Here is a 14,051-nt window from a genome sequence, read left to right as displayed (position 1 = left end):
ATAACTTTACAGCAATTTAGCCATCGGTGTCAGAAGAACGTGAAGCAGTCTACTACATTTCCGTTTCATCCAAGCTGTGGTTGCGTTGGCAAACTTTTACCGCTCTCCCACGGGCACCCAACTCTTCCGTCCCAGTCAAACGTATTTTAGGTCATTCCAGCATCAAATATATATAGCAAGCAGCGCCAGGAACACACATTAATAATAACGCAACATACTCCGGGTCAAGCAAGTACTCTTGTAGTCTCCATGCCAATCAATTCAGAAAATCAAAGACAACTCGACTCCATTCCTGTCCCTCGTAAAACAAGATACCTCGGACCTCCGCACTATCAATCTCAAGACCCAGTTCGAATTCTGTGAACGGAGATCAGCTCAAGTCATTCAGAAGCGACTACAACCACAAGCCTGTGAAGAAGCCATTTGGCTGCGGTATGCTGGCATTCTGCTGGAACGTGGGCAGAGAATTCAGATTAACAGTCCATTTACAGAGCTCCGTCGTTTCGCCCTTCAAGAAGCATAGGTTAGTGATGTGCTCAAAATATCCGTGACGTGGCCACATACTTCATCAGTATATCTCATCATCTTGTCCGAGTCGGAAGTATACAGCACGGCTACGAATATACAATCTGGATATCTGTGAGTATCGTGAAGCGGTGATAGTCAGCATAGTTGTATCGCACCCTGTCCATCCTGTGAGAATTTGCTGTATTCCAAGTTAAACCAAAAGCTCGATTGTGTCAATGTAACTGGGGCACTTACCAAAATTTCGTCCTCAACACTTGGCTTGAACAAGACAAGGGTCAACAAGAGAACTTTCCAAAGCAGATCGATAGTTACCCTTTTCGCAGGATAGCGCCCTTCATGACCAAGTATTGTAAACTACACCCGGTAATCAATACATTACGCCGGATGGTCATGAACCGTCATTACCGGTTGTCACAAATAGGGATGTTGGCATTGTTCTCCTTGATGTATGCAGGGCGTTTGGCCCAGTCCTCTGGCTCGGCAGGCAATTTGACCTTGGCACACAATCAGAAGAGGGCAACAAAGAGTCTAAGAGTGTACGCCCACTTTCATGATGTAGGACCGTGGAGCGATCACAGTTGACACGATTGATTTGCGAGCAAGTCCGTACAGTGCGGCACCTCGCACTGTAGCCGTGTCGGCGTCAGAAGGGCGAGCGATGACCTTGATTCTCCCCGAAAACTGCGCCTGTCCCACGAGGGTGTGTAAGCACTGATCAGTCGTCCATGACGCTCACTCGTGTAAACGCACCTCAACTCGTCTAACTAGATATTCGCTGCCAGCGAACCCTCCCACGAGAAGCAGGGCGTCGATGCGCTGCTCTACCTTCTTCGACTGTTCCTCGATCATTTCGAGTACCTGTCAAAAGACCATAACCAATGAAAACAACGGAATTTCACGACGAAGATTACCTGATTCACAACAGGATCAAAGACTTCTCGGCGAATGAGGTTCCCTGGAATCGCGAGTTCTCCATTGATCAATCCAACAGAAGAATCATGGGGATCTTCTACATTGAAACATGTGAAGTTGAAGTATGTGTCTGCAAATAGTGCGCATAAGCGTGAGATTCTGAGGGCAATAATTTTGCTTACCATCGTCGCTCTCGCCCCTAAATGCGAGCTTATCGGTCTGGCTGAAGGAATGCATGAAATAGGCGAGGCTAGCGGCGTCCAAATGAGCAGGGTGATCGGCTAAAAGAGTGTTTACGAGCTCTCGGAATCGCAAATCGAGGAAAAGGGAACCACAATTGGCTCCAGATCGAGCGCACATCTCCGCAATCTCGAGGTTGGCCATTTGCCCAATGATTTTGTAGACGGCAAGATCCTGTTGTCTCAGGGTTGCGTTAGGTGGGTAAAATAATTTGTTACAAGGAAACGCACGACTGTTCCACCACCAGCGTCACATATCATGAAATTCTGGTTAGGCTTGAGCTTATGCAGGTCCGTAAGCCGGGCGCAGTGGACAGCAGCAGCCTCTGGTTCGCTGAAAAGCGTAAGCTGAATGAACGGGCGATCATGCAAGAGAGATCGTACGTGATGATACGCAGCCTGTCGCGCCAGTGACCATCACCTGCATGAGCCGACTGCACGAGGCCTGCGGCGATGGCAGCTTCGCGCATCATATCGCATCCTTTAGCGTCCCAAGCTGCCGGGCACGTCACAAGTACATCAGCCGAGTCTGAAAGAACAGTGGATAAATTAAGGTATCCATATCTTTGATATGGTCACTAACTGAGATCGGCGACAGCTCCAATGTCACGGGTAATTTGCTCTTTAGCGTATTCCCACAGACACGATAAGAAGTCGATGATGAGATCCATTGCTGTTTTACCATGCTGAAATACCGTAAGTTTTTATGAAATAGAATAAGGAATGACACAGACAGGTAATTGGGGTAGTCGAGGGTCAATCGCACTTTCATCACGAAGAGCACGTGGTTCGAGAAACAGCTTGAACCTTGACCAAAGTATCTGAATCAAATAATTTTGGTCTATGAAAAAATCCCCACCATTCGCAACGCGTAGTACCGGGCATGGAGCTGGCGTTCTTCGCTTCCAGTCCCCAAGCAAGAACTTGACCATGCTCATCATATAGCAAGCACGTAGGCACCTTGCGGAAAGTTTCAAAAGATCCAGGCCAATGCAGGATTTGCTGTATCTTCCCGGACGCAATTCGAGACGAGGCGTATGCCTATTTGCGATGAAGATAATAAGCCGCAAAGCTTTCGTTAAATCAAGTCAACTCACGACACCAGAAAAGGTAGTTCCTGAATTGAAGTCAGCACAAGACTTTGCCAGTAACAATGTGAATACTCACCGAAGTCAATAGAGATGGACATTTTCCCCTCGTCTGAAGGTGCCGGATCAATCCTTCCTGGAGCTATTGCAGTGGATACGGAGGGTGCGACATTGCTGTTATTTGGCGGAAGATGGACGGGGTCAGGGTGCAAGAGAGGTGGAAGGAACATAGCAGAATTGGACGCTCCTGGAGGAATGTACGTAGCTGGGGGTAGCATCAATGGTGCACCGCCAGGGTTTGGACTCAAAGGAGCCGAGTAGGTCGGGCCTTGCGGGGGTGGTGATGGTGTGTGGTTCCAAGAGCTGCCATTTATCGACCGGTTGTTCTGGTGAAAGCTTGGTGGAGGTGGAGAAGGTCCAGGAGGGATGAGTAGTGGTGATTTTTCTACGAATGGCCGTCCGTGATGTTGAGCGCTTGGATGAGGACCAGGCTGCTGGCTAATGATACCACTGTTCACAGGTTGCACCCTGTTGGCATACTGGGTGTCAGGAGCGCTAGCTGATATGACTGACTCCCCACAGCAGCCCATATTGAAAACAGCGAAAAAAGGGCGAAAGTGGGCAATATGCCTCACCTTCAACGCGCTAAGGCCCAACTGGCCCTGGTCTGGTTGTGGCAGTGCACGTGTCGTGAAGCACAAGCCAACTGCAAGCGTCAAACTAGCGCCCGCCGATGTTCCAGACATACACTTTCCATCAATTATCACCTTGCATTGGCAAGTACTGGCGGGCGCGTTGACCGTAGTGCTGAATTAACTATATATTATTTTGTTTCACCGTTGAGTGTTGGCAATTCCCGGCAAGGTCAAGCACTTGATCAGACTTATTAGGCTATGACACATGTACTGCACTGAAGTCAAGCATACACACGGTCAGAAATACGAGATATCCTGGCCTCGAGCTTGTCACCTGTGGTTGCAACTTCTTCGCTGGAGTATTTGATCTACGTCATCGGCAGATGTAATCTCTTACACGGGCCAGCACTGATCAAAGCGGATTATAATAAAATCAGGAGCTCTCGCACATATGATATTATTTGTGATTCCATATCCATCGGAGAGATGCAGGAAGCTATTTGACCGCTACTTGCACCGGAGAGGAAGTATGTCCTCACGCAGCCATCCCTGATGGAAGAATCACGACGACTGCGACGGCTCTTGTAGACGGAAGCCCGTAATCAGATGAGATCCGGAAAAGGGTGTGTGTGTCCTCTTGAATCAGAGATAGACACCAGTGGGATTTTCTGGCCCGGTATCTGCCACAAACCTAAGACAGGCCCCTGGGGTCTATATTATTAAATATCAGCGCTGTCGCCCACTGTGAGTATCGATTATCGATACTGACAGGCTGGCTGTCGATGATGATATTTTCGATAATAATGCAATCTGCAACCCTGTGTGACTATCCACGAATGGGAATTTCCCCTCGCGACAGCAAGTGAGGGACCGCAGGGTGATTTCTGTGCCACTTACGCATGAACGCATGACATGATGTGTCAGTGAATCAAACCCATCTTGTGTGTTCTTTAGTACGCAGCGAATGCCGACAGCTGGAAGGACAAACCATGACATTTTGGAGAGAATTCTGAGCGACGGGGTCTTATTCCTTCCCTTCTAAGTGGGAACCATTCACGGAAATTCCAAGCATCTTGGCCTTCCATTCGTACAGGATGTGGGATATCTATTTCATGGTGGTTCCGAGGAGATTCTTTTGGGAGTCGCACGTAGTAGAATGGCACAGGGCAACACCGATTGCTTCCACATGATGTTTTGACTCCTGTCACTCCACTCCAAATTTTGTTGATTGCCCTGGCTTGCTTTTCGTCACAATTGCTGTGTCCGAAATCCGGCCGCGGATAGGCTCGGTGACCAAGAAAAACAATTGGCAATCGCACCTAATCGCTCCCAATCGCTCCCGCAATCCTCAAGCGATGGCAGCTTGGGGAGACAGTGACTGTTAGACGGATTTAAAATTACCGTAAAGGGGGACTTTCGAAACCCATTGAATGAACTTCCCGCGAAGGTTTGCGAAGGTTTGCATAATAAATTGAAGGTCCGATTAGAACAAGTGCCTGGTCAGCTTAGCTCAATCGTAGGTTTGCGGAAAAATTGACGTCGGTCCTATCGGTGGGGAGTCCCATTTGCAGTACCATACAAGGAGGTACGAGTGTGTATTCGTATCGGGATCGTCTAATTGTTCAGCCCTAGATCTCACAACAACCGCCATGGTTGCCTCCAAGGTGACACAAAAGCTGTCCAGTATCGCTTCGTCGTGGCCTGTTGATCCATTTCGTCCGAATATCCAACTCAAGAACTTTCTGAAATCCCTCTCTGCGCATCCCAAGCTAACCTCTGAGGCCGTCCAGGCAGCACAGCTACTGCGGGACAATGCCATACAGAAGAAGGTGAGTGCACCCACATGTCTTCTCATGCATGAACTGCAATTGTACCCTTCCGCATTCAGTACGCACTGTCAACTAAAACCCTTCAGCCGGCTTCTATGCCAAGACACTATGAACGGCTTGTGGAGGGATATGAAAGGAGTGCAAGAGGTGCAGGAAGACCTTGGTGGAAAGTCTTTTTTGGAGTATGGAAATGATCATGAGTAGCTTTTCGCCTCGCTGGACTACGGTTGTTCTCGCGTGAGTTTATTCTGCTCGGCGCCTTGTGGAGCGGAAGACTTACCATCTAGAAGCTCAGAGTATGTATAGAATTCGGGACCTTACCATGGTATCCTAACCTGAGAATAGATATCAAGGTCTGCACGAAACCGAATTAGCATCCCTAGTTATCCAGTCCTGAAGTCCTCGGATCCATCCATCCAGGCCCATTCAGGCTTAGACCTATCAGCATCATGATTGTTCGAACTCTTATATCTCCATCACTTCGCCATAACTTGATGGTGAAACATCTGGCTGTCGTTATATTTGGTGCTAACAATGCCGCTTTGCGACTCTGCAGTCCTCTTGGACATTTTAATTTCACCTCATAAACCGCATGTGAGAGTCCATGTCTCCTAAGAGTCCTAACACTGCCGGATCCAAAGCAACCCCCGCATTGGTGGCATTAGTGACCAAAGAACCCCCGCGTCATCACGGACAAATGTATGACCCACGCAAGCTAACCTAAGCTAACTTGGGGTTATGAAACCGCATGTCCTGTTGTGTAGAACAGCGCCAGCTTGTCGTCCCAGAAGGTCAAACGCTGTAACATCAATTCGGTCCTCGCCGGATCTCAATTCAAAAACATCGAAAAAAGGCAACAGAAAGACGGCGGATACCGCTCGTGTTAAGACAAATAATTTTTTTGGGAGGATGAAATCGTGTATGTATTGTGGAGGTGGACAACAGTGCAAATTTGTCGTTCCCGGAAATTAAAACACGGAACGAAACGATGTGACGGTGACTTCGGTCCTCGCCGAATCTCACAAGCTTTGAAAAGAAGTGAAGAACGATCATTGTTCCGCGGACAGAAGAGGGTCAACACTATTCCTCTCGCGTTCCGAGAGGATCAATTTGGGGAAGCGGCCCCTTGATTATCATTCCCTTCGGCGTCTTGTGTCAAAATTATTAACGTCAGACAGGCTGCAAGATGACCACACCAATTTAGTCTTCTAAGATCTCATCCTCGCCTTTGTTGGCCTGTAACGACATCAGGAGTATCCGCACCAGGGTAAAAAAGATACGCGTACCTTATCGATCATCCTTTTGCGCTTTTCCCTGCTCTTCCGTTGCACTTTCAGGTACTTTCCCAGGGGTGACTCCTCTATTTCCACGTTGGCCTCCCACTGTTCGACTTCGTCCATTTTTCCTGGACCGAAGTTTATGCCCGCGCGTGACTGGTCTATCCATTTTGCACAGTCTTCTACCCGCTCTAAAAGGCCTTTCACCATTCCGGCCTCCTTCCCTAGCTCCTTGCAATTTTTTAGTGTTCGGCGGAGTGTGACAACGATGGGCACGATTAGTTCAGGGAATGCAACGCTTCCATGTACTGGGCTGCTGCCGAGCCATTCCGCAAGAATGAATACCGTCTCCTCTACAAGTCCCGCTGCATATACCCGTGTCTTGACGTACTGCGCCGGAGCACGTATATGCGTTTCCATGTCGAGAGGGCGTAGCGTGGATGACTTGGGCTTGCCGGATGCCGTGAGGGTGGATGAGATGATGGGAAGGAGATAAGGCGTCAATGGTACGTAAATGCGGGTGTGTCGAGTCAGATGCAGCATCGAGCGTGCGATGTGTAAGTGGAATGGATACGACCGCGAATTCGAAATGAGCCTGTGAAGGAGATAAGCACGAGAAAAACCACACGTGGAGAACGTACTTGATGGCACCCAAACTGACCTGCACGAGTGGGTAGATGAGTGACCTTAGCTCGCTCTCCTGCCCCCCTCGTTCGGCCTGCGCGTGTGCATCGCACGCGCGACCTAGCACAAGTGCCCAGAAGTCGACACAATGCGCGTATTGCCAGTTGTAAACCTGTTTGTACGCCTCCTGAAGATGATCCAAGACGTCAGATCTGTCCGTCCAAGCTACCCAGAAGCATCTACTTGCCTTTGTTTTTGTTTTCATGCCCCCACGCAGGAGTATTGCAAGCTGGCGTATGTAGCCGAATGCGTGCTGATACGTTGCACCGTGGTCTACGCAAAATAATTCGCATGCGGAATTCTTCATAAGCGTAATGGATGGCAGTCGATAGGTGCTCGTAGACTTGCACGCACGCACGAGCGCCAAATATGTGCTCTGCAAGGTTGGTCTGTGTCAAGAGGAGTAGCAGGCATAAAAAAAATTGCGTACCTTGAGCACAAGATCCACTATAGAATCTTCAGTGGACGACGCAAGTCGACGGATAGCTAGGAACGCAGCTATCCGTATGTCATCCTCACCTGTGGACCATAATTCTAAACATTTCTGTGTTGGGGGTCAGCCTCGTTCGAAGGCGAAAAAGGGAGGAAAGGCAAAACAGAAGGCAAGTGCCGTCGTGATAAAGGATTTCAAACAGAAATGCAGCAGATTTTGGACTCACCTTCAGGTACGTCTTAACGGCCTTGCGGCTAGAGACGACGTAAGGGAGGATCTTAGCGCTCTCTGTGAGCGCGAGACGCAATGTCTCGGGGTCGGTGAGCTGAGGGATCAGGTGAACCACATTGTTGAAGTAAGACAGTGTCAGTTTTTGCAGCGCTTTTTGCTTTCCAGATTGTGTAGGTTGTTTACTGGTAATAGATAGAATAAATCAGAGCAAGACCACATGGAAAGAGGGAAGGACACACAATTTACCGTTTGGAAGCGTTTTATAAGGGATATGATGAGCGAGGACAATTGGCGTATACCGCAGAGAGGTCGTTACAAGCTTTGTATACACTGTCGGGGGATCGATTCAACTACAAACCACGATGCACGAGGATGCGATTCTCACCTGCGGCATTGTCAATGCGCCACAAAAGAACCTGATCATCTTCATTCATATGCACTGCAGAACGAAATGCAATGAGCAGTTTGCGGAGGGCTCGCAGAGAACGATGCTATGGCCGCCAGGTCAGCAGTGCACGTGCGATGAGATATAACTCGACAATTCACCTCAAGGAGTGCTTTTTGCCAGGTTTTGAGAATGTCGGTAGTAAGAATGGGTAATTCCTCTCCCATTTCATCATCGCCATCGTCATCGTCGTCGTCCATGACATCATCTTCGTCATCCATTTCGTCGCGGCCCTCTTGAGTGGCATTGAAGTCGAGAAGCTCGCGATCATTCTCCTGCAGATATTTGTAGAACTCAGGGTCCTTCTCCGCGAGCTGTGCGAGCTCAAGCATATGAGTCGTGCCTTGATCTACCACAACATAAGCAGAGTATACAAGAATCATGTATGCACTCACCCTCAAGATCATCTACGGACGCAAATGACTGATCGTCTGCTACGTCTTCCTCATCCTCGTCTGTACTCAACTCGTCACCTCCAGCACCATCCTGCGCGTGTCAAAATTGCACTGAGTGAGCAAATGAAAAATGGCTGTACCTCATCTTCCTCAATGTCATTGTCATCATCCATAAACTCTGCTCCGAGCAAGTCCTCGACGGTCATTTTCTTCATACTGGAGCAGAATTCTCAGTATTCAGACAAACGATCAGACGGCATTTAATCAACTTACTCTTTCCCTGCTTTCTTGGGGACTTCCTTCACCTCCTTTTCGTCATCATCGTCACTACCGTCTTCTTCAGTAACCGCCTGTTTCTTTCCCTTCCCGTGTGCCCCGCGTCTACCTTGAATTTTCTTCCGCGTCTGCTGGTGCTTCTTCCGCAACTGAATCGTCTGCTTTAACTTGCCACTCGCCGCGAATTTGCGGCTAGACTTGGCTGCCTTCCCCATTGTTTCAAAGAAAGTGGTTATTCGACTTTCGAAACGGAGTGTAGGGAAAACAAATGGATGAACTTGGGACGTGCAGAAAATATTATCATTGATTGTGATCCAAATGAAATATGCCAAAAGAGGCAAGTCGCCAAGGACAGAACGACTTGGAGTCTTGGACACCTTTAGACCAACCGCTATATTCCAAATACTTGCTCTCAACGGTTATGACAGATATTGGCTCAATACCCACAGCAATAGCGAGCACGACAGATGTACTGAACTCTGCAAACAGTCTACTCACGTCCCATCGGGAACTACTCACATACGTGCGCAACTCACAGCGGGCACACCGACGCCAGCTTCGTGCTCTTGCAACCGCACCCAGCGATCTGGTGAATTTCCCATTAATTGATTCCCCTGGACCTTCACCATTGCCTTCTCCGCCGTCATCGCCCCAACTCGCTCCCCGTACCCGCCCACAACGCCAAGATCTCCATCCTGCAAAACGTGCGAGAGTCGCCCGCTACGCAAACTATGTCCCCGAAGAAGAAACAATCCGCAATGACTACTCGCAGCGGTATGTCGACAGCGGTGAGTGGCCACAGAATCGAGTTCTTGGCGCGGAGCCTTCCCGCCGTTTTGAGGAGTGCGTCGCCCAACTGCAGCCTTGGATCTGACCTCATCTCAACTGCAGATATCCAAAGCAGCAGCGCCTGCTCAGCCTGAAAAAGGAGTCTGTCGATGCGCATTCTACACCTCCGTTTTTCCTTCCCTTTTCTCACCTCTCTTCATTACATCCTCAAAAGTTCGATGTAATCCTCCTCGACCCCCCGTTCTCCTCATCTTTTAGCTGGGACGACCTTCAAGCGCTTCCTGTTCCTTCTCTTGCGGCCGACCCTTCATTTGTATTCATGTGGGTAGGCAGTGGCGCAGGGGAGGGTCTCGAGCGTGGTCGCGAGGTCCTCGCTAAGTGGGGCTACCGCAGGTGTGAGGATGTTGTATGGGTAAAAACCAACAATACCACCAATCGCGGGCCAGGGGTGCGCGTCATAACCCTCACGTATCTATCTATCCCTGACGCTATCTACATAGACAGATCCACCCACCACTTCTCTTTTGACCCGCACAAAACAGCATTGCCTCATGGGTATCCGCGGCACGGTACGTCGCTCGACTGACAGCTGGTTTGTTCACTGCAACGTTGGTGAGTCCAGTTTTCCACGATTTTTGTCATTTTATTATCGACACCCGTTCATGATATTTTGGACCCGCGCGTCATTTCCGACGTATACATTCATACCCTTTGGAGAAACGAAGACTAATTCAGTATGCAGATACCGACGTCATCATCTGGGAAGGTGATACCGCTGACCCGATGCGCAAACCACCCGAAATGTACACCCTTATAGAAAATTTCTGTCTCGGCACGCGCCGTCTTGAGCTTTTTGGGCGAGCACGCTCGTCCCTCCGCCGCGGGTGGGTCACAGTGCTCACTGAAAGCGATGGGGCTAAGGTGGGGGAGCATGCGCGGACAACAGAAGGCGATGCCGTGCACCAATGGAACAAGGATTCATGGGACGAAGCGACTCGGCACCTGGCTTCACTCGCAGGAGGAAAGTGCGTTGTACCAAATTCGCAGGAGATCGACGCTCTCCGCCCCAAATCCCCTATGCGCTCTGGGAATTCAGGCGTGAGTGGCGGAGTTGGGGTCGCCATCAGTGGTGGCGTAGGCGTAGGAAGTGCCGGAGTGGGCATGAATGCCGGAAATATGAACACCGACCCGAACATGAACATGCAACTTGGCCGACGTCAGCCTTCCCAAAATCAAATGATGGTGTCTCCAATGATGGGTATGGGGATACCAATGGATATGGGTATGGGTATGGGGAATATGATGGGCATGGGCATGGGAAACATGGGTATGATGGGGATGGGGAACATGGGAGTGATGGGAATGGGGGACATGCCTGGCACTGCGTTCCAATGGGTAGGGGATGGCGATCGAATGTGGGAAGATGGAATGATGGCTGGTATGGGCATGGGCGGTGGCATGGGGATGGGGAATACGGGGATGGGGGTAGGAGGTCCGGGAATGGGTATGGGTATGGGTATGGGAAACTCGAGGATGGGTATGGGCGGTATGGGGATGCATGGGCAGTGGGGTCAGGGGTACGACGGGTTTCAGTGAAGATCAATCTTATACGTGTGGTGTAGACTTTTGCAGGTTACTGGACAGGCACATACAAACTGTATCATATTTTCATTCACCGTCACCTCTATCTACTTTGCAAACTGTAGCGCATCTATCTATGCAGTCTCATTGACAGCTGGTGTATCTGGGTAGCTACAACATCACGCAGCATATTGAAGGGCATGTCATCGCAAGCGTAATGTATTTAGTAGGTGCCAGATATGAGCCAGCAACTGGCTACCTTGGCCCAGGTCTCCCAGGACCCAATCGTTTCTGGATAATGACTTCACGACTTCCTCCTCTTCGCGAATCCTATGTATGAGGCTTGTTATGTTCTCTACGCCAGCAATACCACCACGGACATTTTCAGTTCAGGGATATTTAGAACACCTGAGCGCCTAAGGAATGAAGTCCGCGATCCGTGCAAGAATAGCAGGTCCATGAACTGCAGATGAGCTCTCATGTATGATGGATGGCGTACAATTGCATATGGTCCAGTCGTGACAAGCCGGTGGTTTGTGCGGACACTGAGTTTGAATGTGAAAAGCGACCAAGGATGCGAGATCACCACCAGCGGGTGAATGCCCCTGCGATAACAAGGGCGGTGCCGAAAAGGAAGAGGAAAGTAATAAAAATCTCGAGTACGTCAAAGCGGACCGACCACGTGTTGTATCACGCTGGGAACTGTTTTGGAGTTTGTCAAGTGAGAGGCAGTGATGATTTCTGCAGAAAAAAAAATAGCACAGGAAACAGTCTGAATCATATGTCCATCAAACGATCGTAGACAACAAATACAATCGGGATCACATATTTCGCCTGTTGAATCATGATCCACTTATTGAATGGTTCGTGAACAGCCTCATTACCCAAAGGGGCGTTGGGGGATGTAGACGACATGCGCGCCATGTTATTTTGAGGAGGGACATCTTCATGAACGACCCTTGACCTTTTGCAGTTGCTTTGATCCGAGTCCGTGAGAATACACCGTTGTAGTCAGGGATCGAAGTAGGTCGCAGTTGGGATGTTTGATCCAAGCGCCGACTGTTTGTACCGGAAAAGTCAGCGAGGGTGACCATGTCGAAATAAGAAACTAAGATAACGGGTTTGTACCACTCTACCCCCGTGATAAGAGATACCTGATGTTCAGTTGTGCGTCTCCAATATGAGGGAATTGAGTGATTTAGGCTACTTGAAGCGCTGCCGATAGACGGCCTGGTAAGACTCGGTTTGCCTTGGAAGGAAAAAATGAGTGAGATAAAGATGAGATTAAAATTTTCCCGCACCTTCGGTGCGCATAGGGCTCAAGTGATGCCTCGTGGTCTTGCACCCTCGCTATTTACAGTTCAGCTATCAAAATATCCCGAGGTACTTTACTCAGTTTGTCAATGGTGGAAGCACGTTCATGGCAGAGCCGCTGTCAGCTCGCTAAGTCTATATTCATGTGTCCATTTTTCATCAGTCGACGACACAGAATCTGATGCAGACATACCTTCCCTTCCGGGGCAGTGACGGTTAGTAAAAAGGCATAAAGCCCGATCATAAGAATGCCCATTGCCTACATGATGAGCTGATGAGATTTTCGCCTAGATTGACTTCAGTCAAAGCTGTATCAGATTCATAGGAGATCATGGTAGGTCCATTTGGGTAAGTAAGAATGGCTTATCGCCTTCGCTCAGTTGGACAGGAGTGCAGAAATAAACGCACGTCGATGTTATCAGGCCGTAAGCTTCCGTAAGCCCGGTTTACCGCTTGATTTTGAACACAGCCCTGAGAAGGTGCTGACTCATCACCATCCCCCACTTTGTTGTCGCTGGCAGTGACTACCAATGATTAAACTGCTTGAATATTATTCAACTCAGTGAAGCAACACCGCTCGTCGCCGATCACCCGACACTATGTGCGCGGGCGGGCATCGGATACATAATGCTACGAGCTGGCGCAGCCACTGACGCCGCACGGGCGTTCGACTTGCAAGGATAGCGCTTGCGAGTGCACAGTGACCGAATGTTTGGTTCGACTTCGCACTGGTGAGTAGTATGCAGCAATACGGTACTGCCAGAGATATAAACTTACTTTATTAGATGTCAATATATTTTTCACATACTAACTCATCATGATACAGTTGAATATATAATTGTATCAGATAATCAAGGGCATTCTTCTCCGAGTCCTTAAATAACGGAGAACGCACATGCCCCCCATATCGTTAGAAGAAGGAGTCGACCGCGGTGGCTAGACGGCCTTGGCCGAAAGTTGTATATATTCAACTACAGGTGTTGAATGCGCCAGTGCCGCAGTACCTTGTACTGTGTATCGCTATCATGCCAGAACGACTTCCGTTCATAGTCTGCCTAGGAAGACTGTCAATCCATGACGTGCAATCTGCTTGGGGATAAGAAATTGTGCGAGAATCCGCACTCTCGGCATGGACAAGGAATCTGGATCTCAAGCAATCCCTCTTAAGGGAAGACAAGCACCGCCGACCTTTTAAAAAATCATGACGTATCCCCTGGCGTTCATCCCTCGCCTTAGATGCTCCCTCCTCCTCTTCCCACACACTCAGCATTGCAGCTCGAAATTGCGTCCGCCTCACCCCAAGCTGGCGCAAATTCAAGCAAGGTGCAAGATCTTGGAGTTGGAATGTTGGTCATTTTATTGTCTACGAAATTAGAGAGCTGATGTGTGTGTTTG

The 14,051-nt window shown here is 49.2% G+C and overlaps 5 protein-coding genes across 5 annotated transcripts; 2 read left to right on the top strand and 3 right to left on the bottom strand.

Annotated features, from left to right (window-relative positions):
* Positions 1–394: 394 nt before the first annotated feature.
* DEU56DRAFT_917473 (actin-like ATPase domain-containing protein) lies at positions 395–3,513 on the bottom strand (the record flags this gene model as incomplete). The annotated part of the gene is made up of 17 exons (XM_041357991.1): positions 395–508; positions 565–629; positions 684–706; positions 763–786; positions 841–882; positions 934–1,022; positions 1,075–1,215; positions 1,279–1,386; positions 1,440–1,570; positions 1,623–1,854; positions 1,911–2,013; positions 2,064–2,208; positions 2,263–2,365; positions 2,414–2,486; positions 2,539–2,720; positions 2,777–2,796; positions 2,847–3,513. 17 exons carry the CDS (start codon positions 3,511–3,513, stop codon positions 395–397), a joined length of 2,262 nt encoding a protein of 753 aa, XP_041203597.1.
* A 1,392-nt stretch (positions 3,514–4,905) lies between these two features.
* On the top strand, positions 4,906–5,824 carry DEU56DRAFT_829832 (uncharacterized protein). The gene is made up of 2 exons (XM_041354497.1): positions 4,906–5,231; positions 5,291–5,824. The coding sequence occupies exons 1-2, from the start codon at positions 5,052–5,054 to the stop codon at positions 5,423–5,425; spliced, it is 315 nt and encodes a 104-aa protein (XP_041203596.1). The 5' UTR covers positions 4,906–5,051; the 3' UTR covers positions 5,426–5,824.
* A 209-nt stretch (positions 5,825–6,033) lies between these two features.
* On the bottom strand, positions 6,034–9,288 carry DEU56DRAFT_829829 (Noc2-domain-containing protein). Its single transcript, XM_041354496.1, has 13 exons — positions 8,970–9,288; positions 8,837–8,912; positions 8,697–8,787; positions 8,403–8,650; positions 8,242–8,347; positions 8,096–8,186; positions 7,852–8,038; positions 7,623–7,736; positions 7,380–7,568; positions 7,150–7,319; positions 6,518–7,103; positions 6,428–6,467; positions 6,034–6,371 (listed from the first exon to the last, which is right to left on the bottom strand). Exons 1-12 carry the CDS (start codon positions 9,185–9,187, stop codon positions 6,432–6,434), a joined length of 2,112 nt encoding a protein of 703 aa, XP_041203595.1. The 5' UTR covers positions 9,188–9,288; the 3' UTR covers positions 6,034–6,371; positions 6,428–6,431.
* A 55-nt stretch (positions 9,289–9,343) lies between these two features.
* On the top strand, positions 9,344–11,468 carry DEU56DRAFT_864038 (MT-A70-domain-containing protein). Its single transcript, XM_041355369.1, has 4 exons — positions 9,344–9,815; positions 9,864–10,209; positions 10,262–10,373; positions 10,504–11,468. Exons 1-4 carry the CDS (start codon positions 9,394–9,396, stop codon positions 11,355–11,357), a joined length of 1,734 nt encoding a protein of 577 aa, XP_041203594.1. The 5' UTR covers positions 9,344–9,393; the 3' UTR covers positions 11,358–11,468.
* Positions 11,469–11,697: 229 nt separating this feature from the next.
* Positions 11,698–11,907, bottom strand: DEU56DRAFT_745450 (uncharacterized protein; the record flags this gene model as incomplete). Its single annotated transcript, XM_041349150.1, has 1 exon — positions 11,698–11,907. A coding segment is annotated over one exon (210 nt), but the record flags the coding sequence as incomplete, so codon positions are not given.
* Positions 11,908–14,051: the final 2,144 nt, after the last annotated feature.

This window comes from Suillus clintonianus (assembly GCF_016758775.1).
Source record: "Suillus clintonianus strain FC179 chromosome Unknown DEU56scaffold_108, whole genome shotgun sequence".
Taxonomy (NCBI): domain Eukaryota; kingdom Fungi; phylum Basidiomycota; class Agaricomycetes; order Boletales; family Suillaceae; genus Suillus; species Suillus clintonianus.
Note: the sequence above shows the minus strand (reverse complement) of the source record. Positions and strands in the feature narration are given on the sequence as shown.

What these genes read in the sequence shown, in the direction of transcription:
- DEU56DRAFT_829832 (XM_041354497.1), top strand. Translation starts at nt 5,052, where the DNA reads ATGGTTGCCTCCAAGGTGACACAAAAGCTGTCCAGTATCGCTTCGTCG. An exon ending in ACAATGCCATACAGAAGAAG is followed by an intron (nt 5,232 to 5,290) that starts GTGAGTGCACCC and finishes TTCCGCATTCAG; the next exon opens with TACGCACTGTCAACTAAAAC.
- DEU56DRAFT_829829 (XM_041354496.1), bottom strand. Translation starts at nt 9,187, where the DNA reads ATGGGGAAGGCAGCCAAGTCTAGCCGCAAATTCGCGGCGAGTGGCAAG. An exon ending in GTCCGTAGATGATCTTGAGG is followed by an intron (nt 8,651 to 8,696) that starts GTGAGTGCATAC and finishes ATGTTGTGGTAG; the next exon opens with ATCAAGGCACGACTCATATG. An exon ending in ACGCTTCCAAACGGTAAATT is followed by an intron (nt 8,039 to 8,095) that starts GTGTGTCCTTCC and finishes ATCTATTACCAG; the next exon opens with TAAACAACCTACACAATCTG.
- DEU56DRAFT_864038 (XM_041355369.1), top strand. Translation starts at nt 9,394, where the DNA reads ATGACAGATATTGGCTCAATACCCACAGCAATAGCGAGCACGACAGAT. An exon ending in CCTTCCCGCCGTTTTGAGGA is followed by an intron (nt 9,816 to 9,863) that starts GTGCGTCGCCCA and finishes TCTCAACTGCAG; the next exon opens with ATATCCAAAGCAGCAGCGCC. An exon ending in GTTTGTTCACTGCAACGTTG is followed by an intron (nt 10,374 to 10,503) that starts GTGAGTCCAGTT and finishes TTCAGTATGCAG; the next exon opens with ATACCGACGTCATCATCTGG.